The sequence below is a fragment of the Salvia hispanica genome, chromosome 2, assembly GCF_029641045.1.
Source record: "Salvia hispanica isolate PSC_SH4W2 chromosome 2, Shi_PSC_v1, whole genome shotgun sequence".
Classification (NCBI taxonomy): Eukaryota; Viridiplantae; Streptophyta; class Magnoliopsida; order Lamiales; family Lamiaceae; genus Salvia; species Salvia hispanica.
This window is the reverse complement of record NC_142693.1, coordinates 38533741-38555907: the sequence shown is the minus strand read 5'-3', so window position 1 is coordinate 38555907 and position 22167 is coordinate 38533741. Positions and strand designations below refer to the sequence as shown.

The 22167-nt window shown below is 35.9% G+C and overlaps 3 protein-coding genes and 2 pseudogenes across 5 annotated transcripts; 2 read left to right on the top strand and 3 right to left on the bottom strand.

Annotated features, from left to right (window-relative positions):
• Nucleotides 1-3490: 3490 nt before the first annotated feature.
• LOC125194699 (cyclin-dependent kinase G1 pseudogene) lies at nt 3491-4363 on the bottom strand (annotated as a pseudogene).
• Nucleotides 4364-6391: 2028 nt separating this feature from the next.
• On the top strand, nt 6392-8224 carry LOC125199396 (2,3-bisphosphoglycerate-independent phosphoglycerate mutase). The gene is made up of 2 exons (XM_048097421.2): nt 6392-6615; nt 7811-8224. The coding sequence occupies exons 1-2, from the start codon at nt 6483-6485 to the stop codon at nt 8077-8079; spliced, it is 402 nt and encodes a 133-aa protein (XP_047953378.1). The 5' UTR covers nt 6392-6482; the 3' UTR covers nt 8080-8224.
• A 1348-nt stretch (nt 8225-9572) lies between these two features.
• Nucleotides 9573-12151, top strand: ADK (adenosine kinase). The gene is made up of 4 exons (XM_048101009.2): nt 9573-9956; nt 10289-10429; nt 11347-11619; nt 11786-12151. Exons 1-4 carry the CDS (start codon nt 9681-9683, stop codon nt 11927-11929), a joined length of 834 nt encoding a protein of 277 aa, XP_047956966.1. The 5' UTR covers nt 9573-9680; the 3' UTR covers nt 11930-12151.
• Nucleotides 12152-12659: 508 nt separating this feature from the next.
• LOC125201462 (TBC domain-containing protein C215.01-like) lies at nt 12660-17673 on the bottom strand (annotated as a pseudogene). Its single transcript, XR_016135721.1, has 11 exons — nt 17518-17673; nt 17084-17429; nt 16897-16966; nt 16056-16667; nt 15803-15970; nt 15418-15531; nt 14765-14823; nt 13818-13884; nt 13691-13742; nt 13331-13596; nt 12660-13262 (listed from the first exon to the last, which is right to left on the bottom strand). The product of XR_016135721.1 is annotated as a TBC domain-containing protein C215.01-like (transcript).
• A 992-nt stretch (nt 17674-18665) lies between these two features.
• LOC125201461 (uncharacterized) lies at nt 18666-20353 on the bottom strand. Of its 2 annotated transcripts, XM_048099582.1 has the most exons (6): nt 20335-20353; nt 20137-20216; nt 19926-20046; nt 19415-19788; nt 19221-19328; nt 18666-19107 (listed from the first exon to the last, which is right to left on the bottom strand). In XM_048099582.1, the coding sequence occupies exons 2-6, from the start codon at nt 20139-20141 to the stop codon at nt 18858-18860; spliced, it is 858 nt and encodes a 285-aa protein (XP_047955539.1). In that variant the 5' UTR covers nt 20142-20216; nt 20335-20353; the 3' UTR covers nt 18666-18857. The 2 variants fall into 2 exon arrangements, with proteins under 2 accessions (XP_047955539.1, XP_088921672.1); XM_089065546.1 differs by lacking the exon at nt 20335-20353 and having other exon boundaries at nt 20137-20279.
• Between the last annotated feature and the right edge of the window lie 1814 nt (nt 20354-22167).

Genomic DNA, 22167 nt, shown 5'->3' with positions numbered 1-22167 from the left:
TGAATTTCTTCTAACACCCATTGCCGTATGATGAGTTTGCTTTGAGACCCTCTTTGTTTCTCCTATTTAGTTTTTCAATTTCTATCGAAACTTGGCTAGAGCACGCTGGTGGGACGTGCTCAAGTATATGTAATTTTAGTTTGAATGTCGCAATAAAATTTCTCTCCTTTTTAAGATCACATCTGCAATATAATGTAATGATTCATTTAAGCAATGCAGACAATTATTCTCTCCTTTTATTATGCTTTTAATTATTAAGTTTATTGAGAGATGATACGAAGAGGGACAATAGGTGAGGACCGTACGAGCAACTGCTGATGTGTCAAATTAATTTCCATAAATTTCTCATGTTACTAACGTTTAAAACCAAATCTCTTTCTCATCTTCTATTATTATTATTATTATTATTATTATTATTATAGGTACAAATTGGTTGTGGTGGGCCCTTCACTTCTCTTTTTTTTACTTGTACGCTTACTTCTTCTTCCTCGCCGCTTGTTGCTTCAACCTCTTTCTTTTTAACCTTATATCTTCAACCTCACTCATGAGTGTGTTTTTTCACCATAAAAGCATAGCTTCTCATAATTTAATGAATGCCAATTTATTCAATTCAATTGGATTTAGTTCCGCACACGTTAACAGAATTTTGTAGTTAATTTTTTCATCAAATGAGTTTCTACAAAAAATTTCATAAAATTTAAATAGCTTTTGCAAGTTTAGTTTTGAAAAAATTAGTCTTTGCAGATAAACATTGATAGTCAACACATTTGAACTCATTTTGAAATCCTTTTCATTTTATGCAATGACCAATTTCAAAACTTGCAATCTTATTCATGAAAATAGCAGTCCTTCGTAATCAATTTATACCAAAAGAGATGGAGAACAAATTGTTTTCGACATTTTCCCAAGAATGAAGAGTTTTTAGATTAGAATGTGAAGGTGAGGGAAGTCGAGAAGGTTAAAAACTGGAAACCAGATTTGTGCAGGAGAGACAAGAATATCAAATGACAATATATTCAGATTTTTCAGTTGTCATAACAATCGTGATTCGTGATAGTAGTGGATATACAAATAAAAGGGAGAGATTTATGGAAATTAACTTGACACCTCAGCAGTCGCTCATATGGTGCTCACATATAGTCCCTCAACATATCATCTCTTTAAGTTTATTTACTTTATGGCTTTCTTGGTTCAGATTACTTATATTAAACTAAAATAAATTAATCTAAAATTATAAATGAAAATAAGTTTACAACTTAAAAATAAAAGAATGTTTAATTTATCCAATGTTTAAGTGGTACCCACCACACTCCGGCTATCATATATCCAAATAATTTCTTAAAACTGAAGTAAGTAAAAGTGAGACATATATTCGTGGATAGAGGGAGTATCAGACAATGAATAAAGATATGTATTCAATCAATTAGATTTTTGAACAATATATTCAACGTACAAACACTTTGTTCTGCATGCCTTATACATGTACACTTAATGTTGACCCTCTGTTATGCAAACCAAGCGCCAGATCTACAGAGAGAGCCTTGAACCCTTGCACGTTTCAAATGTGTTACTGCGAATCTATTTGAGAGCTCCAAGGTCGACCGATATAACTGGAGAAGGAGTAGTTGCCAACGACGGAGTTCATTTTGGAGATGAGGAGAAGACGAAATAGAACATGTGGAGTTTGGAATATAAACTTCAATCATGTGATTGGAAACATGGTAGGAGTATATGTAACTGCATTAGTGTTACGGACTCAATGTCCTAAATCGATCGTGAGAACAACTGGAGTGGGTATTTAGATTAAATGAGCTCTCTCTCCTAATAAATTACTACTAGTATTTTGTACTGAGTTTTCCTTTTTTATCTGTATCAATCACTCCTAAGTCCTACGCTGACAGATTCTTCTATATGAATTTTGGTTTCAAACGTACGACAAAGAAGAAGGTACGACAACTAAGAAGAAGGTATCATGAAACAAATCCAGAAATCTTTTCTCTTGTTAAAAAACAGACAAAGTGATTTGTGACGAGAGAGGAGTTAAATCATACTCTCTCCGTCCCTATTATGTGTCCTAGTTTATTTTGATATGTTCTATATTAATTGTATCATATTTATCACTTTTAGTAATGGAACACACGTTTTACTAACTTATTCTCATTCATATTTTATTATAAATCTAATATATAAAAGTATCATATCCCACAAACTTTTTCAGTACATTTCTTAAAACCCATGTTGAGTCAAAGTGAGACACATATTGAGGGATAAAGGGAGTACTGTGCATCTTAGTTATTACTCCCTCTGTATCACAATAAGAGTCACACTTGGTATTGACACAGATTTTAAGAAATATAAAAAATGGTGGGTTGAAAAAGTTAGTGAAATATAAGACACACTTTTTTATATTAGTTTTATAATAAAATATGAGTGAAGTTAGTTAGTGGAATGTGAGACATGATAAAAGTGAAATGTGACTTTTATTGTGGGACAAAGTGAGTACTATGATTTGTGATTCGGTGTATTATTTTGATTAATTAAGTTATTATAAAGTTAAATATGCTATATCAATATCCGTATCCGCTTAGATCATCTAAATGAAATTTAATGTGTCACGTCAATGCCCTTGAAATCCATATAACATATATTGACACGTAATTAATGAGCCACATATGAATAATTTGACGTGCAAGAATAGTTCTTTGGCTGGAAAATTACACAACTCCCCAAAGTTTATGATATAATTAATTATTTTTAAAATTTATGGAAAAATCGAAAAATGACCAAAGTTGGTGATTTTAACAATTTAAATTCTTGTAGGGACCATGGGCCTCCAAGGCCTATAGTGGCTTGGTCTCCTCTCGCCGTGTTCAACTTCGATTGCAAAAATTTGACGGGATTTTTTGTTAATGTATTTAACAAACTTCGATACTTCTTTTTGAGGGAATATTTGCAAGATCATCTTGTCAGCGTGGTTAGATTTGATTTTATCGTATTTTTAATCTAGATAATCTACATAGTATAGTAATTTGACTAATTTCCTTGCCGAAAAATTTGGTCGGTACAATTCTCGTGTTATTATCGACATGAATTACAGACTTCTTGAAAGCCAAAAAGTATAGAATACAACATTTTTTTCATGTAGAAAGTAAATTGATTATGGCAAGAAAGTGATCAGTGATCACCATTCCTTTCTGTTGGTATTTTGCACTTAAGCACAAGTCAAAGAGTGGAAATTAGGTTTGGGACTAGGAAATTGAGCTGTAATCAAGTGCTTAATTAAATAATCTGAAATTAGATTTGGAAAAGAGAATTGATTAAATCATCACAAATGGCAGCACTGGCCTTGTTGGTATTTCGCAAACACTTTTTCATTGAATTAGAAACGCAAAAAAGAATACTCCATCGAACAAACAACCGTGTATTAATTTAATTAAATTTGATATGTGAATGAACAAACAACACGTATATATGTAATGTACACTCAAAGTCATTCTGCAAACCAAGCATGATTGAGTGCGTCTTTGGCAGTTATCCTATCCTCTTTTTCATACGCCAAGAGCCTCTGGAGCAAGTCAAATCCGACTTCAGTCAGCGCCGCCACGGCCAGGTTCGGAGACGCCTCTGCCGCCGCCGCCAATTCCTTCTTGAGAAAACTGAAGAGCGGGTTTATGGTCCATTTGATGCACTGAAGCTGGTGGCACTCGGACTCCCCTCGGAAAAGCACCCGGTCGAGCAGGAGCTCCGCCATGGTGGCCCCCACAGACCACATGTCGACCGCACACGTGTAGTGGCGCTCCCCGCGGAGGATCTCAGGGGCCATGTACCACAGTGTCCCCACGCGGGAACTGTATTTGCGCCCAGGAAAGCGGGCCGAGAGCCCAAAGTCGCAGATCTTGACATCGGAATTGTGGCCCAATAAGATGTTGGAGGGCTTGAGATCCCTATGCATGATGCCATTGTGGTGGAGGAAGGCAACACCCTTGAGTATCTCCTCCATTATGTACTTGATCTCCAAGAGCGCGTAGGGTTTGTTGCGCGTGCGCCTCCACCGCCTGAGGTCCGACATCATGTGCTCCATCACCACGTAGGCGCGCTCACCACCCGCCGCCTGCTTGAACCCCACGATGCATGGGTGGCGCGGTAGTGATTTCAGGATACTGATCTCCATTAAGGTGGAGGGGCACAGCCCGCCCACCTCCTCCTTCATCGCCACGATCTCTCCCGTTTTCTCGTTCCGAGCTTTGTACACCACACCGTAAGTGCCCCGGCTGATCTCCTCCAGAATCAAGTATTCGTCGTCGTTCGGATCATCGCTCGAATACATGTAGTCCACCAAATAAGCAGTTCCTAATCCCGCCATTACTGCCATACCAATCAATTCCAATTTCGAAACACAACAAACAAACTCAGATTAATTTTGTGAAATGACCGGATTGATTACATATATACTACTACGATCAAGCACAAACTAGGTTTAGAGTTGTATTATATACCTCTCCTAATCCTATTACAACTCATTATGCTCTTAATTAGGGATAAAGCCGCGTGATTGCTTTTGTTGTCAGGAGATTAGATTAGTGGATATAATACATTAATTCAGTTATGGTAAGTAAATTTAGGATAAATCTCCAGGGGACCCAATATTCACGCATCATATCTTCCATAAGTAAACACTATATTAGTATTCCCTCCGTCCCATATTACTTGCATTTTTACTTTTCGGCACGTCACAAACTCCTTACATTATTTATAGTTTAAGTTAGAATTAATGCATTTAATTAATATGTTAGTTTAAGTTAAGAGGTCTTTTATTAAGTGACGTCTCATTACACTTAAAATTCTAATTTAATTACACAAAAAAATCAATCTCAAATTTACGGCCTAAAATGAAAAGTGCGAGTAGCATAGGACGGAGGGAGTATTTAATATGGTCTCTGAAATAAAGAAAATCTCCGATATTGTCTCGCTTCTTTCTATAACTTTCCAGAATTTCATTTTTTATTTTCACTCTTTTCTCGAAAAAATCTTTTTTCAAATTGAGATATATATTGTTTTCTTAAAAAATTATAATGATAATTGCAATATCTGATCAGTTAGTTATAAGAAAATTATAAAATAATAATTGTAATATCTTGATTTATTGTTTTGTTGCATACATGGAAAAAGTACGGTGTCACATACTTGAGTTCAATTATATTATAATTAAATTTCAGAATATAATTTTTAATATAATCTCTTTATGTCATAATTTTCTATATCTGATTTTTGGATTTTACCATAATTATTGTATTTCATATCTTAACTCATACATCTTTACTTTTATTTCTCATGAAGGTAAAGCAATTAACTATCAATCCCTAGCTAGAAGCATAGAAATGATACGAATTTAATCTATACTGTATAAAATTTGAAATTAACTAAAAAATTATCATTTTATAACATTAGAATTAATATGCCAAACAGAATGTCATTCTAACACTTAAATCTTTTAAAAACGTCATTAAATACCACTACAAAAATGCTCATTTCCGAGCGCCAATGTACTCGGTGTATAAGCAAAAGAGTGTTCAGTATTTTCCAAGAACACATTGTGCTTGGTAATATGTACTCGGTAAAATCTCTCTTTTTTTTTTTTTTTTTAGTTAACCTAGTATAGTGTCATTACAAAATATCATAAAATGTCATCTAAACTTATAGTACTACTAATTCATTTAAAAAAAATCTAGGATGTCAATGATTTGAATTAAATTGACATTTTTCGGACAGCAATTCTAAGGTCCGATTCAGCCCTGCATTATCGGGGAGGTGTGGGCCGCATCTGGTACATACATGCAGGGAGCGATGTAGGGCCGTGACTGTGTGGTGGTCTTGTGCGTCTTCTCCGCACATTACAGCACGGTGGACCCTCAACTCACAAAGTATAAAGAGAACGTGGCTTTATCGGAGATGCAATGCTGATCAACATGTATTCAGTATTCTATGATGCTAGCACAAAATATATTGTCGATTACTAAGGAGAACTGGCAAATGTTAGTTGTTTAGGTTTTTGATTTAGTGATAAAGTAATAAAGTCTTTTTGTTATGTTTACAATTTTTTATTTTAATTAAGTTGTGGCGTGATGTTGTTGAAGTTTGAGGAAAATAACGTATGTAGACTGTTGATGGAATATGGTGAAAATTTTGATTTACTGATGCTCAATAGTTCAATGATAAATTTAAACTATAAAAAACCGTCACAACTAAAAATAATTTAATTTATTGATCCATTTACCGATTTATTTATGCATTTTTTTTCTGGAAAAGTGTTTGGATGTAATTTTGTACTACTACACCAACAAATAATTTTCCCAACAATAATAACCAACTTAAATCGCAGTGTGGGAAATGCGATTTCCTCAATCACTCACTCCACACCGGTTTGAAGCTTATAACCAAAAATTATTCTGCGGCTGAAAATTGCAGAATCCATTGAAGCAGCCATGGATATTCGACTTCGAATCGGAAGCCTTTATTCTCACACTCGTCTCAATCTCACATCAAATTCCAAATTTCTGAAACCGCGCTGCGTCAGAGGGCCGCCTCCCCAGCAAAATAACGATAACACTAACAACGGTAAGTGTACCCACACTCATATTAACTTCACCCGTTTTCACTGAATGCTAAATCCTGATTGCTAGGTGTTTGTTCGAGGACTCAATGATTTGTTTTGTTTGTGTTTGGGGGTTTGATGGGTTTTTTTTGGGGCCTAGCTAGTTTTTTGCGTGAATAGTTGCGTCGATTTGATGGTTTGTTAGGTTTTACTGATTTTGCGTGTGCAATGTTTGATTTGGCTGGGAATAGATTTCGAATTGCAAGGAGCCTCTGTTATGGTGTTCTTGGTCCCTTTGTTCAACCTACAAATTACATGGTTTACAAAAACATAGGATGCCTATCAGTGAGAATTTGAGAAGCTTAATTGATCTTGATGCACTTTCAAATAGGATTATCCATTGTAGTTTCACAGCCAAATAGGATTATGTTTTCCACTTTTTCTTTATAAGATGTTGCATTTGTCAGTGTTTGTTTCTCTAGGAACACCAAAGTTCTCTAGGAACCTTATTTAAGACGCTCAAACCCTCCCAATTGAGTCCTACCATAGTAACTTTCAATGTAGACACGGTACAAATCTTGCTCAATGCTGAGTAAACTTATGCAGTGTTGTGAGTCCAGAGATACTGTTCACAAGACTTGGATCAGTAGGTTATCGTTATAGGCTTCATCCCCTTCACGGAAAAGAACTTAATTTTATCCAAATGTTGGAATTGTTTTGGACCTAATGTGTTGATGCTAACGGTTTCTCCTGGATACATGTGCATCCGACAACTTTTCTGCGCTTCCGAATACATTCGTCTGCTGTGTTCCTCTTAAGTAAAACATTCATTTGTAACTGTGTCAATTTATAGTAAGGTTGATGTATTTATTTGTGCTTGTGTTATATTTCCTCCCCAAGGTAATAGGTATGTGAAATTTATGTGTCATGTGAGTGGAATATAATGGTGATGCATCATAAACATCAGATTTTCTCACAAAGATCATAGCGCAGGAAACTGTTGGAAAATGTATAGGAGGTACTGCCACTTTGTGAACAAAACATAGATATACATCGGACTTGCCTTTATTTTTATATGATTGATAACCTTGCCAAAGCCTATTATGTCCATCTAGAGCTTAATGGTCTGGCCAGAACTTAAGTTCATTATGTATTGAGCCATAAGTTTCTGAGTAGGATGGCAAGACTAGCGAAGTAGTTACTGACATCTTTTTGCAGAAGATAAATCCTCAAGAGACTGGGATAAAGCATGGACCAGCTTCAAAAAGAAAGGAAAGAACACATTGTTCTCAGGTTTCTCACCAAACAAATACGTGAGCTGGAACCCGAGGCGGTCGGAGTATCCGCTGTCGGAGGAGGTGGACCCCATAAAAAGAAGCGAGAGATCGAATCTTATGCTATGGACTAGTCCAAGGTTTACTCTGTTTGGAGCGATTATCATTGTTACTTTTCTTCTTGTCTATACAATTCTTTACCCCCTTAAATGAACCCTTTCATCTTCCAATTCTGTAAATTCCTTCTAGTGGAAATATTCTACATTTTGCTACATATATGAGCAAAATGAAAAAAAAAAACTCTGGATGGTATGATTATTTACTTCAGAGATTAAAAGGTAACGATTCAGTTCAAACATCTTAGATGTCGTATCAAGATTTCAAGTAAGTGTAATGCTTGTTATTTTCAATTAGCACCACTGACAGACAGAAAAGAAATAAACCAACATCACTTGAAGAATCAGCTTCTTACACCATACTTAGCAATATATATGGTGTAACAACTGGACCAGGCACAAGGAAATTATAGCTCATATCTCTCTCCCTCACGTGCAATGCAGCTTTCAGCGGAGGTGACTGTCCCAATTGAGCAAGCATTCTTCGACCGCTGACAGGCTGAGTTAAAAATGGGTGTAAAGCCTTGACTGTACTGCCTAGCCCAGGATCACACAATGTCAGCTGGTTCTTTCATCTCTAATGTTGTTTCGATAGGCTAGCTTCCAGTTCGTTTGATTCATCCATGTCCAGATCATCATGATCATCAACATCATCGTGAATTCATGATCAGTTGCAAGCCACACAACATCCCAATAGATCAATATATGATTAAAAATGACATTTAAGATTTGTTACATTGTTGGAAATTTCGTAGTAAAAAATTGACACAATCCATCAAAATTTATGAGAAAAAATCAGAAACTACCTACATTAACAAAAATAGCGGCTATTTTCCTTTAATTTTGCCACCTTAATTTTGATTAGAGTGAAATTACAAATCGTAGAACTTAGACTATATAAAAGTTGATTACGATTTTGACATTTTGTACTCCCTCAGTAGTGAAGTCATTTTCATATTTGTACGTTCCATAATAGTTGAGTCATTTTCCTTGTTAGTAAAGGTCAATACATTTCTTCTCGTTTTATTTACTTTTTCTTACTTTATTCTTTCTTTATTTCGCTATCTTTTCCATTTCCTACTTTATGCTTCTTTTACTTAATTCACTTAGAACATCCGCAATAGGCGGAACGCACGCCCTAGCCACCGACTAGTGGCTCGAGCGTTGCGGACGTCCGCTATTGGACTCGGCGAACGGGACGGACGAACGCACGGTGGACGAGAGCTATTCTCTTTTGATTCCGTATTTGTGAATTTGTTTGATTGGCTAGGGCGTTGCTAGTTCTAATACTAGCCGATTACTGGGTCGTAGAAAGTCCTGATGCTGTAGCAGACTATGAGAAGTCCCAGTGATGTGGCAGGAAGTGTTTTTGGCTAGTCCTAATACTAGCTTATTTGCTAATTCATGCTATTGCGGATGCTCTTAACATAATTTTTCTTGAATTACATGCCGAAAAGAAACGTAACCACTACCGCATAAAGATGGAGGGTTATACACGAAATAGCTAAATCTAAATGTAGAAGGTTATTTGATCCGGAAAAGAATGCTTAATCTAAAAATAGAAAATACCGAATCTGAAAGGAATCTCCGCCGTTTGTAAAACATAAAGCCTAGAAAAAAACACGACACATCTCCTTTTCTACCCTTCTCGATTCAGCTCGAGCGCCGCCGGCCAAACCCTCGTTTCCACCACCACCAATGGCGGCTATGACCCGCCTCTTCAGATCCTCATCGGCGGTCTTCTCAATCCGGAGGTCCCTCTCTTCGGCGGCCGCTACCGAATTCAAACCCCAGCCCTCCCCTCCCCGTGTAGATCCCAAGGCCAGAAATGTCCAGTGGGTGTTCCTCGGCTGCCCCGGCGTCGGAAAAGGCACCTACGCCAGCCGCCTCTCTGTTCTCCTCGGCGTTCCGCACATCGCAACCGGCGATCTCGTCCGCGAAGAGCTCAATTCCTCCGGCCCTATGTCCAAGCAGGTGTGGTGCATTTTCATGTGGTGATGTTTTGGTTTGTGCTTGAATTTATTGAGTGGGATCGTGGAATTTGAATGCATATGTTCTGTGATTTCAAATTTCCAATTATGTTTTGGAATACTCACAAAATAACTTGGGTGAAATTTGTGGAGTTTGAGATGTGTTAAAAGTAGTTGGAAAAAATTGACACTCTAGTGAATTGTAATCAAGTTTATAGTTTTGGTGCAAGGTTGAATCTCCCATGCTGTGTTGTTTTTGTTTATGTCTATTTAGTGTGATGGGAATTGGTGTTGGTTGAGGTTGCTTAGCTGAATTGTTGGATCTCTTTGTTGTAGCTGGAAGAAATTGTGAACCAAGGCAAACTGGTATCGGATGAGATAATTATTAATTTATTATCGAAGAGGCTTGAATCTGGAGAATCCAAGGGAGAATCTGGATTCATACTTGATGGTTTTCCTCGCACAGTTAGACAGGCGGTGAGTGATTTTTCTTTGTGCAAATTGAAGCGGTTGTGATATTTTATGAAGTAGGTGAAATCAGTGACTACATGATATGATAAAGGTTTTGTTCCAAATCGTAGTGGTGCTAGCATCTGAAGCATTGTAGTGGAACACTCTCACTTTAGTTCAGGAATTATTGCTTCCCTGCAAGTTTCTTCAAGTGATTTTCTGAACTGGGTCGAAATAGGAGAAGAAGTAGGATATTTCTAGTTATTAAAGATATGATCATCAATGGTTCTCTGAAAGACTTAATTCATTTACTCCACATGAGTGTTGGAATCCAATAGGAGTGTTATTTAGCATTTCGTGGGAGGAAACAACCTCAATTCCATGAAAACACTATGGTTTGAAAGACCTCTATAGTGTTTCCTCTGCGTCATGTGAACACACTTATATTGGCACGATTGTGATTGTTTAAGATATTGCATCTCTCACCTGGTAGTCTTAAAGCTGCATTTAATGCATTTTTTTAAAATCATTTTTCAAAATAATGTTTGTAGCTCAGAAGTTCTGAAAACTATAGTCACTGACAAAGGGCCATTTGCCATTTATCATTAACCGAGAAACATGACAATTTTATCCCTCTCATGCTACACTCATAGTCATTTTGCTATCAAAATTTACTTGTCAATATTGTCAAAAGAATTGAAGTATAGTCATTTTTGTTGGTCCCAAATGCTTTGGGCTATGGTGGGTAATCGTCAGAAAGGATATGTACTCCATATCCACTTACTTATGCATTATGTGTTTTTCTAACAATATACTCCACTCCGTGAATGTTGTGTTTTACCACCAAATATGTTCTACCCAAATTGGCAGTTTTTCCTCATTTGTGTACAAATTTGTCTGTTATCTATTGAGATGCTGAGTAACTAACCTTCCCTATTATGCAGGAAATATTAAATGATGTAACCGACATTGATCTGGTGGTAAATCTGAAGCTTCCTGAACAAGTACTAATAGATAAATGCCTGGGAAGAAGAATTTGCAGTCAATGTGGGAAGAACTTCAATGTGGCAACAATCGATGTCAAGGGTGAGAATGGGAATCCAGACATATACATGGACCCCCTTCTCCCTCCTCCCCACTGTGCTTCAAAGCTCATTACTCGTTCTGACGATACCGAAAGTATTGTAAAACAGAGGCTAGCTGTGTACACTGAAAAGGTAGTACTTTTTTCCCTTCCGATTTCACAAGTAATTCTTGGGTTCAAAAGTCCATCTATTTAGTATAACCTTGTAGAATATCGTTTGATCAGTCTTGTGATCACGGCCTTAGCTTTTACTTCTAGTCCATCTTTTTACTGAATTCAATTTCCTTTGGACAATGCAGAGTCAGCCGGTGGAGGACTTCTACCGTCGTCAAGGGAAACTGCTCGAGTTTGTTATTCCCGGTGGTATCCCAGAGTCATTGCCAAAGCTGCTGGAAGCACTGAACCTTGACGAAAACGAGGAGAAACAGTCGGCGACAGTATAGGTTTTCTTGGCATGTGGAGTTGCATGCTTCAAGTTTTGCAGACAACAGAAGTTTTGATATTTTTACACAATACCATTTATTCTCGACATGGGAAAAATAACAAAACTATGAGTGCACTGTGCAGTAATGCTGGTGAACGGCCTCTTTTTCGCTTTCCAACTACTATGTTGTAAGATTATTTATCGATTGAGGTTGCGGCAAGTTTGTTCAATTTTTATCTCATTTTCAAGTGTAATAATTAAATCACCAACATGTTAAAAGGGTACTATATTCGACATCCATTATTTATTAACAATGTTTTTGACATGGGCAATTTATTTATTTCTAAATTGCTGTGAGTATGTATAAATGTTACCATCATATGTATGTACATAACTACACGTAAAATCTCAAATTATCGTAAATAATTTAATACAGCATTTGTTACAATCTGATTGTTTTTTTAATACTGTAAATACCACATTGATTGCGAACAGCTATACCAGGCACTATTAAAATTATTTGGCCATGTTTGTTTGCTTTCTATCACTAAAGTCTAAAATGATGTCTTGCTGATAAAAGGAAAATAAAGTTGATTTTCAATAATTTGTTACAAATTCATATACAGTAAGCAATTTTCACGAAAGAAATACCTACTATATTACAAAATTGGCATTTTAATTTTTTTTTTGTTCTAAAACGTATTAGTACCATACTCTCCAACAAGTAGTCTCTGTAAATTGTGATCAGATATGTAAAATCAAAATCTTCAAACATTCCAGATAACGGACATTGTTTATGACCTCATCGTCTATATACAAACTTGAACGATCTCAAAAAACTGCAGTATGCATGAGCGTTTCCCTTTCAATTTCATCATTTTCTAGCAACATAAATTTCACTATAGTTTTTGTAATTTTCTTCTTTCTATTCTTGCTGGTGGCCATCGCTATTTCCGGACACATTATTTCCTGTATCATCTTTCCCCTGTCACGATAGTTTGATTGTTTTCATCTACACCCACATATAAATAACATATCCGTATCATCATTCAAGCCTGCTTCTGTCTCGTTTTCTTTTACTATTGATCCACGATCATGCTTGAAGCTGTATAACTTAGTTGCGAGACCTTTAGGATCTTTGAAACTTTTACACCCTTTGGCTCGTTCTTTGAATGTCGAAACTACAGATGGCCTATGCATCTGTCTCAGTTCATGCAGTCGATCTTCAGTAATGGCCAAGAAACCCATACAAGCAGTTAAGACAAGTTGGCTGCTATCAAATGTGGAACCAGTAAGTGTTTGCAATAAAATTATGACGTCTCCAGCATCCTTCGTTGTAACTAGAGCGGGTCCTGTATATCAAAGCGAAAATAATTCAATGTCTCAAACTAAAACTATTCATAAAATATGTAACATGTACCATATAAATCCATCAAAGCAAGTGCAGTTCGAAAGAGCATGACACGGTTTCCTTCAAACAGGATCACATCCCACACTCGAAGAACTGAAATTAGGGCAAGATAGTGTAGAGTTGAGCTATGTTGGGAAGTAATGTATTTCAGCCTGTTAAGTGAAACAATAAAAAGCACACCACCACTTTCCCATGGAAGCGTGCTTACAAAGATTGATAGGAACCAAGGCCCAATATCCATGCCACTTCAACTCCCAAGTAATCAAGATGATTTACTGCAGCCAACTGGAATTGATGAGGGACTTGTATAGCTAATATGCGTAACAAAGCCATATGAGAAAAGTTTTTAGCTTTTTGTATAGCAAAAACCTAGTTTAGGGAACCTTTCACGCATCAAGTCCTCAAAAACAAGCTGGTCAACCTATGAAGTAACAAAAATTTAAGGCTTCTGTTAACATGAGCACGTTCCAGAAATGATACTTGTCGAGACGCAAACCTGGGATTCTATCATTTCTTGTGAGAAACAACCCTCAAAGTAATCATCGATTATACCCACCAGTGTCCTGAAATGTTTGTGAAAGACTAGTAGATAAAAATTAACCCATTCATTATTATTTCTGCATGAGTAGATGTTGCTGTAAAAACAAATATTTTCATTTATTGAGACAAGGCAGATGACATGACGGTGGAGTAACAAAGATATAGGAACCTTAAGAAACAGAGTAATATATGAGATGGTCATGTGTTAAGATAAGAGAACTGCCAACATGCCATTTGGTTGGAGACATGAGTTCTTGAAAGGGAAGTTCAGGCATAACTACATATGATGCTCAAGTACAGGTACTGAGGTAACAGGCAACCATCTATTATTATGAGATTTCTTTCTTAAAGATGAATATGCATGGTAAACTTATCCAATCTATTGTTTTGACGGAATGATTTCACAAAAACCATAGGATATTTAGAGCTCCTGACCATCTTGCATGAAGAACTGGAAGTAAATAAAATGTATCCTTGCATACATGGAAACTTAAGTAAATCCTGTTAATAACAATTTCAATGCATAAACAGCTCAATCTCCTATCAATAAGAATAGTGTTGATGGTTAATGAATACTCTCGAAACAACATAACAATGGTACTGCTGGTTTTGTAGCACTGAGATAGTAATTAAAATAAGATAGAATGAACCGTCAGCTTCTGCCAAAATATATTTTGAATGTTTGGTTTACTGATGAACTACTTTAGCTCAAACTTGTCAAGCAAAAATTAAGAACAACATTCGTACTTCCTCTATTTTAGTATTTCAATAACAAAGGGAAAGGAAATTATCCTAGAGGAAATACCAATAATATCTACATGATGATGATATGATCTTTTTCCCTTCCTAAGTTACCAAAGTTCATGCATGTCCAAACAGGATGATGTAAAGCTTGAAAGTTACCAGAAAGCATTTTCCTCTGGCATCATCAGAAGTAATAAGCCAGCAAAAAAGTTCATTGCCTGAAAATGTAATGGTAACAAAGGAGAAAAACTGAATATAATAATAAATAAAATAAAAAATCTTAGTGAAGTTCGACTTAATTATGCAGAAGCAAGAATTCATCTTGCAAACAGAGTATGTGAAGAATATTACAACTTGTATTCTCCCATCTTGTTACAGGACTTGTATTCTTTTTTTCAGCTATGCTCTCGTAACACTAACATTTTTCCACGATGTTTCCGATGACATCCAGATTACAGAAATCATCGGAAGTTTTCACTGCAAATAACTTTTATCTACCAGTTTCCTAATTTGTAACTTTTCCTTCTACTTTAAAACATATAGATAGCATACACCTATATGTGCTTATGAAAGTAATATTCTTGATTATATTATAATAGACACAATTTTTCCACTCTCTTCAATTGTTAATGTTATCTTCTAATACGTACATTTGGTAAATCATCTTGCTAGATGATAAATCACATCCTGCTTCTAATTTCTTCTTCAATGTTCATACTTCACCTCATACCATATCTATGTGAAGATTTTTTTTCATCTTTTTTACTTGTTCATTTCACTCCAAATACGATAACACTAAAGCAGGCACTCACCTGGCAATACCCAACTGAGGGATTATGCAGAGCATATGCTGAGAGCACACGCCGCAATGAGTTCCTGCCATTTTCATTCAATGCAGGATGGCCTGGAAATGTTCGAGGCAGATCCTGAAGCAAGCAGACAAGAAGATCAGTCTTTTAGAAACAATGACAAGGCATGATAGAAATAGCCTTTAGTAACAGAATGTTGACTCCAATTTAAAGAGAGAACTAAAATGTTCAACAATGGATGGAATTCTATGCCAAAGTTAACAAAGTTAAAGCATCCATCTGGCGGGATATTGCAATGGAAGACCATCCTAGATGAATCCTAAAAGAAGCAGCACCTACGAATCAAAAAGATTGAACGATAAAGTCCAGGAGCCATGCAGCTAACGACCTTCTCAATCTGCTTCTTCAACTTTTCTGACAAATCACATTTCTTCCCTACAGATGCTGATTTATCATGCTCTTTGCCATCACTACTAGAATCACATTCTACAGCCAGCAAATCTTGGTAATATCTATCAACTCGGCGAGTTCTAACACCAACAAATGCTTGCCACACCTGCCCAGTTCAGTGCAAAAACATGAAGAAGCTTTAGATCTTGGAAAGTCAATAACACTACATTTGGTGCAGGGTAAAACTGTACCTCCCCTCTAAGGTCCTTAGGTACTCCTAATTGAACAAGGGATGCTAATTCTTCTTTCCCAGGGAAACTGGATTCTGGGGGTAGTTTATCGCTGGAACTAGTTTCTACTGTAGGAGTGTCTGTATTATCAGTTCTCTCACTGTCGAGTTCAGATCCTCCACTATCTACCTCGTCTATTGATGGAAGGTCATTATTTCCGCATCTTATCTTTTCACGCTTCATGTTCCCATTTTTCTTTATTCGCAAACTCATCAAATGGTCTAAGGAATTTAATGATGAACTAATATCAGCCCATGTCTTCACCTCACGGGGCTTTGTAGGTTGGTTACTTGGAGCTTCATTGGGAGGTAAACTTCCCTCAGACCTCTTTTCACTTGAATTCACATCTTCTCCACTCACATTGTCAACAGCAGTGACTTCAGAAATGGCAGCAGATTGTTTGGCTGAATCATCACTTTCCTCAGTAGCTATTTCACCGAGATCACGTGGCTGCTCTGTAACCTCAGAAACAACAGGTTCAATGTCTTCTTCCTTAGCATGACTAGCCCTTGTAGACTCTTCTTCCTGCACAAGAAATCCCTTCCATTTCACCAATCTCTCCTCTTCTTCTTCCTGGAATATTACGTGTTATTGTTTTTAGTGGAGCACGAGTGTGACTCTACACCTGTTTTCTAGACAGAATTTCTTGCACTCATCAAACAAATACGATAAATAACAAATAAAATCTACAAAGGTCTGTAATGAGCAAATGTAAGAACTCAAGTACAAGCCACCACAAAACACAAAGAAAAACTGAGGCATATTGGCATTTCACCAAGAAGATGTACACGGATGGGATTACCTTGTAGATAGTGGCGTACTCTCGGTACCTATGGGCATGTTGAGGTCTCACAGTAAATCCATAGGTATCCCTGCCAACATTTCACACATGCGTATGCTTGTACATCATAGATACATCCTCATCATTGAAATTGTAGAGCTAGAATAGATCTTAAATTAATCAGAAAAGGAATCGACCATAAATATACCTGGAATCATCATATAATGTACGCTTGCTCAACAAGGACAGCAACATACTTGCCAATAATTCTAAATCTAATACTACCGCCCATAACGCTCTACTTTTCAATCAAGCCACCCTCCAATACAAATACCTTCCAACATTCCCTAATTACACTCCAGATCTCTTCATGAACTCCCTAAATCTGACCCTAGAAAATCAAAATTTAATCAATACGGAAGGGAGAAGAATCAGATGATGATAAATTTACACTCAGTCTCAGACTTCAGAATCCTCTAATGAGCCTACAATACCAAACCAAAACAACGCAATCAACATCAGCGACTATCCGAATTGGTGACAAGTCTCTCTCTCTGGAAAATGAAGAAATTCCAAAAGTTTCGAATCATGAATTCAACGGAAACGCATAACTGGAGCTCATAGGTTACAGAAATATCATACCTATAGAGCGTGAGCATATTGCATAGACGCTATACATTGACTGACACAGAGTGCAGTTTCCGTAGTATCGATTGATCATCTCTTCCAACAGCTAACTGATTTTCCCTCTCTTTCGCGCCCTCACTTTCTCTCTCCATATTCCATTTTGAGGTGCCCAACGGTTGAAAGCACTGGTGTGCGTTGAATTGGGTTGGGCCGTCTCATTCTCAATATTATGTAGTTGGGCCGTCTCTTCATTCTCAATATCTCCTTCGCAATATTGAGTTGAATTATCATTCAAATCTATAATTCCTGCTTCCGTTCCTAATAATTCGTCACCATTAATCCGGCATGAGTTTTAATAATAGAAAGTTGATTGAAAAAAATTAATGACAGATGTGTGCTACTTTTATATATTAGTTTTATAATAAAATGTAAGTGATAATAAGTTAGTAGAATGACACTAAAAAAATGATAAAAGTGAAAGGTGACAAATTTTTAAAGATAAAAGAAAATGGAAATAAATGACAAATTTTCATGGACGGAGGGAGTATTTATATGGAATTTGTGAAATTTGAATTCGGTCACGAAATTCCTGCAACTAGCTCATTGCTATCTCTTGAACTTTATTCATTTCCCTATTATGCATATGTGAGCTTGATTGATGGGGTAGAATACAGGTGAAATCATGTGAGTGGAATTATTGAAGGGGGTAAACTTTGGTCAATGTAATAAAGAAAAGTTATAATGTAACAACTTATGCTCCACGTGAATGAAAAATTAAACAAAGCAAAAGTAGTTCAATATTGGTGTAAATAGTAATGCTCTTAACTTCTTAAGCTTGATGAGCCAAAAAAAAAAAAAAGGCTTGAGCTATAATACATGTCATTTAAGAAACATGGGCCGATTCCCAACTCTTTTCCTGAGAAATTAGTTATAGGTCTATGGCACCAAAATTATCGGTTAAGCAGTTAGGCTGCTTATCTAGATGTTAGGATGTTTTGCAAAGGCATATAGAGCCAATCGAAGCCACATAGAACTAAAATATTCACATATGAATTGCCTCATTTAAAAAGCATCAACTGAAATATAACATAATTAGTTGTTAGTAATTCACTCTTTCTATTATCAATTGATTTTTGTATGAAACAAAAAATGAACATGCCCGGTAAAATCCAACAAGCCCCCACTATCTCAATACCAAAAGAAACCTCATCCTCTCTTGGGGACATGAAATATGATCTTATTCTACAGTTCAACTTTCTCTAACATGACTGAAGATCCAAACTACAGAGAGTAGCATTCAAGCATATTATCCAACAAGGTTGTCAATAATTTAGCAATACATGAGCCATTTTATTCTATATGAAAACTGCACTAGATTTGACATTAACTCCCATCATCTTCATCCGCCGTCTCACCATGGAGCTCTGAAGTTCCTCCTTTGCCCGCCTCAGTGTGTCGAGCACCTCCCTCACTGAAGCATCAAGAGCCACCGGATCAATCCTATGCTCCCTTTGAGGCGTATCAACCACAACTAGAGCCATGGAATCATCTACTTGGCTGTTGGAATCATCAGCACAAGATCTAAAGCTATGACAGCACACACCACTGCAAGAAAACAACTAGTCCAAGTTTAAACTACCAATGTATCACTTCTAAGCTAAAGAGGTTTTCAAACAAGATTATTATAGTTCCAAAATCAAGCATGTAATCAAGTTCACCTCTGCTGATCTGTAATTAAACTTGAGTGCTGATCACTAGCAGATGACAAAGAATCCTCAAACAAGCCATTTCTTTGCTTGATGCCCTCATCAGCAGAGGATCTAATGCTGCAAGAAAACACTAGTACAGTTTCACTATGACTAAAGATCTCAAAGGTAGTCTACAATAACAAAGATTCTTGAATGAAGCTCACCTCCCTTGATCCACATTCGAACTCGATTTTTCGCTAGCAGACGATAAAGAATCCGCAAATGTGTCATTTCTTTGCTCAACAATTCTGCCTTTGAATTCAATTGCACAAGAGATTGAAGAAGCCCCTTCAGCAGTGGAGCAGCTGTCATCACTGAGATTAAATGAACAGTTTTGTGTGTCAATCAAATCCTTTTCCTCTTTCCATTCTTGTTCTTCTTTGGTGATTGAACAAGGATTGGATGAAATGCATTCTGATTCATCTGAGCAATGAGAACTTTTCACGGATTCAAGCTTCTTCATCAGAAATTTCAGCCTCTTCTCAGCTTTGTTCCTTGATTTCGCCTCTTGTTTCAACAGCTTTTCTAGTTCCATCAACTGTGATTTTTTCGACATTGAAAAGAACAATAACATTCAGTTGAATTAGGTTCCAAATTTGAGTGAAATGAATCCGCACTAATCAGTTAAAATAAACAATTCCCAAATTTAACAGGTTTCTACATTTGATTTGATACCTTATTTTCCAATTGTAGTTCCTCCTCTTTAGCATTTTTGGAAGCAGCTCTTTCTGCAAGCAGTCTTCCTCTCAAGCAATCCACCGTCCTCACACTGTCTTCTCCTTCCATATTTCTCTCACTAAACCATCAATCACATCAATTGGTCGAATTAAAAAAACAAAAGACAACACACACACACACAATGCCATGAAATTCTGTGAAAACTCACCTCATTATTTATCTGCATTGTCTCCTTCACTCCACATCATTCTCAGTTCTTCAACATCTCCATCTCAACAGTTGCTTTCTCTGTTTACAGTTGAAAATATAGAGGAATTTATAGAATACATAAATAATTCGACTTTTGAAATAAAATAAATACTGTATTGAATTGTAGCAAAAAAGAGAAATAAAGAAAGTAGGTTACAAAATCATTGGGGCTTTACATGTCAGGAAGCCTTTGGCCTCTTCTTACCCACCATAAATGTTTATTACTGCTATCTCATCATTTTAAAATCTTTTAAACGGCAAGTTACAATCAATTTCTTCAACAAAAATCTAGGAATGAGACAGTTGAAATTCCTTTAAACGATTTCATTATGTTTATCGAAATAATAGAATGATGGTTTGAACTGGCCAAATTCAGACTATTCATACTAAATCTGCACGTAATTTCAGTCTCAATATTATATTAATATATGAAACTGTAAACTAACCGAATTCATCTTACAAATTTTAATACTAAAAATTATGAATTGACTAATTCATATCATGAAATTCTTAGACATTGCGTGAAGGCAGCTCAAAATAAATTAGAGATCAAAATAAATTTAAGAGTATTTATGTTCTTAAGTCAAACCTGAGTCCTGGCTTTATACTACTCCATCAAGATTATTTCTGTATTATGACTTATAGTTATTACTGATCATTTATTGCAGTAATTACTGCCCGGTTTTTTTATTTTTGTAAACAACTTTATGCAGATAAGCTTACCGCTTTTTATAATTAAATATTTAGTCTTGGATAATTAAAAAGCTTACCGCTTTTTCCTATAGGGGAAGAAGCATTAATGTCAGTTGTATTTTTTTTTCTTTTCGAAATTATTACCAAGATTCAAGTTTAAAGGAAAAGGAAGGGGAAAAAGAAAACAAGAGATATAGGTGTCGTATTTTGATTTTTTTTTTTCTGATTTGCAAATATTTTTTCGATTCTAACCTTGTAAATACTTTTCGTAATTGGTAACTAGTTGTGTATATGCATTTTTCATGGGAACAAGCTACATAACAAATGTAAATTTCATTATTTTATTGAAATGTGCAATTAAATGCGGGGATACTTTTAAAAGCGTAGGCATCAGTAGCCATATTATTTAAGTCCCTTATACTAGAAACCCCTAAGTTAGTTATTTGATCTTATCGGGAGACAAGCCCTTGCCCCGTTTTATTAAATTTATCAATGAAATACTCAAATATAACTAAGTCAATTCAACAAACTTGCGTTAAATTGTTCTACAATTTAAGAATTTATATATATAATGTATGTACATTCGACCATTCCCGACGACTGAATTGAGAAGAGTAGTTATGTCAAAAATCCCGAAAAACGAGAGACCGATTTAAATAAACCAAGAAAAATAAATTGGTTTAGAACCGAGAATAACTAGCCTAAAATATTAATAAAAGTCTAATTGGCTCGATTTGAAAATATATCGAAAACCGATAGGAATGCCTTGTTAACTGCAATGTTTGTATTTAGTATTTAATTTTAAAATTTGTTAATACTTATATTTTTATGATAAAAATTTGCTCTAATTATTACTCATTCATATGAAAAAAAAATTGTCAGTTAATTTGTAAATTAATGTTAAAATGATAAATTTTTTTATCTAAATATGAAATTAAGCGTTCCAATTTTAAAAATCACAATATAATATTTTTCGTAAATACTAAAATAAAATACTAGTTACTAAGAAAGTCAGTATCATTAAATTTAGTTAGGCCCGGCCGACTAGCCCGGAATCGGTTGGGTTAGAATTGAAGGCCTACTATTTTAACCTTAAAAAAGAGCCCGATCACCCTAATTGAAAATAGCTTAAAATTGAGTGATATAGTGATATGGGTCGATTAAATTGTGAGAATGTGAGTAGTGATACTAAATAAGAAGTTAATACTTTGAATATAATGAAATGGGAAGAGGACAAATAGATAATCTGAGACTAGGTTAAGTCACGTCGTAGACGGTGCCCCCACCTCTCTTTCAC

Bases quoted from the DNA above. Each gene is read 5' to 3' on its own strand.
- LOC125199396 (XM_048097421.2), top strand. From the start codon at position 6,483: ATGGATATTCGACTTCGAATCGGAAGCCTTTATTCTCACACTCGTCTC. The intron at 6,616-7,810 runs GTAAGTGTACCC...ATCTTTTTGCAG, and splicing joins TAACGATAACACTAACAACG to AAGATAAATCCTCAAGAGAC.
- ADK (XM_048101009.2), top strand. From the start codon at position 9,681: ATGGCGGCTATGACCCGCCTCTTCAGATCCTCATCGGCGGTCTTCTCA. The intron at 9,957-10,288 runs GTGTGGTGCATT...TCTTTGTTGTAG, and splicing joins CCGGCCCTATGTCCAAGCAG to CTGGAAGAAATTGTGAACCA. The intron at 11,620-11,785 runs GTAGTACTTTTT...TGGACAATGCAG, and splicing joins TAGCTGTGTACACTGAAAAG to AGTCAGCCGGTGGAGGACTT.
- LOC125201461 (XM_048099582.1), bottom strand. The intron at 19,789-19,925 runs GTATCAAATCAA...AAAAAATCACAG, and splicing joins AACTACAATTGGAAAATAAG to TTGATGGAACTAGAAAAGCT. The intron at 19,108-19,220 runs GTGAACTTGATT...GTTTTCTTGCAG, and splicing joins TTAATTACAGATCAGCAGAG to TGGTGTGTGCTGTCATAGCT.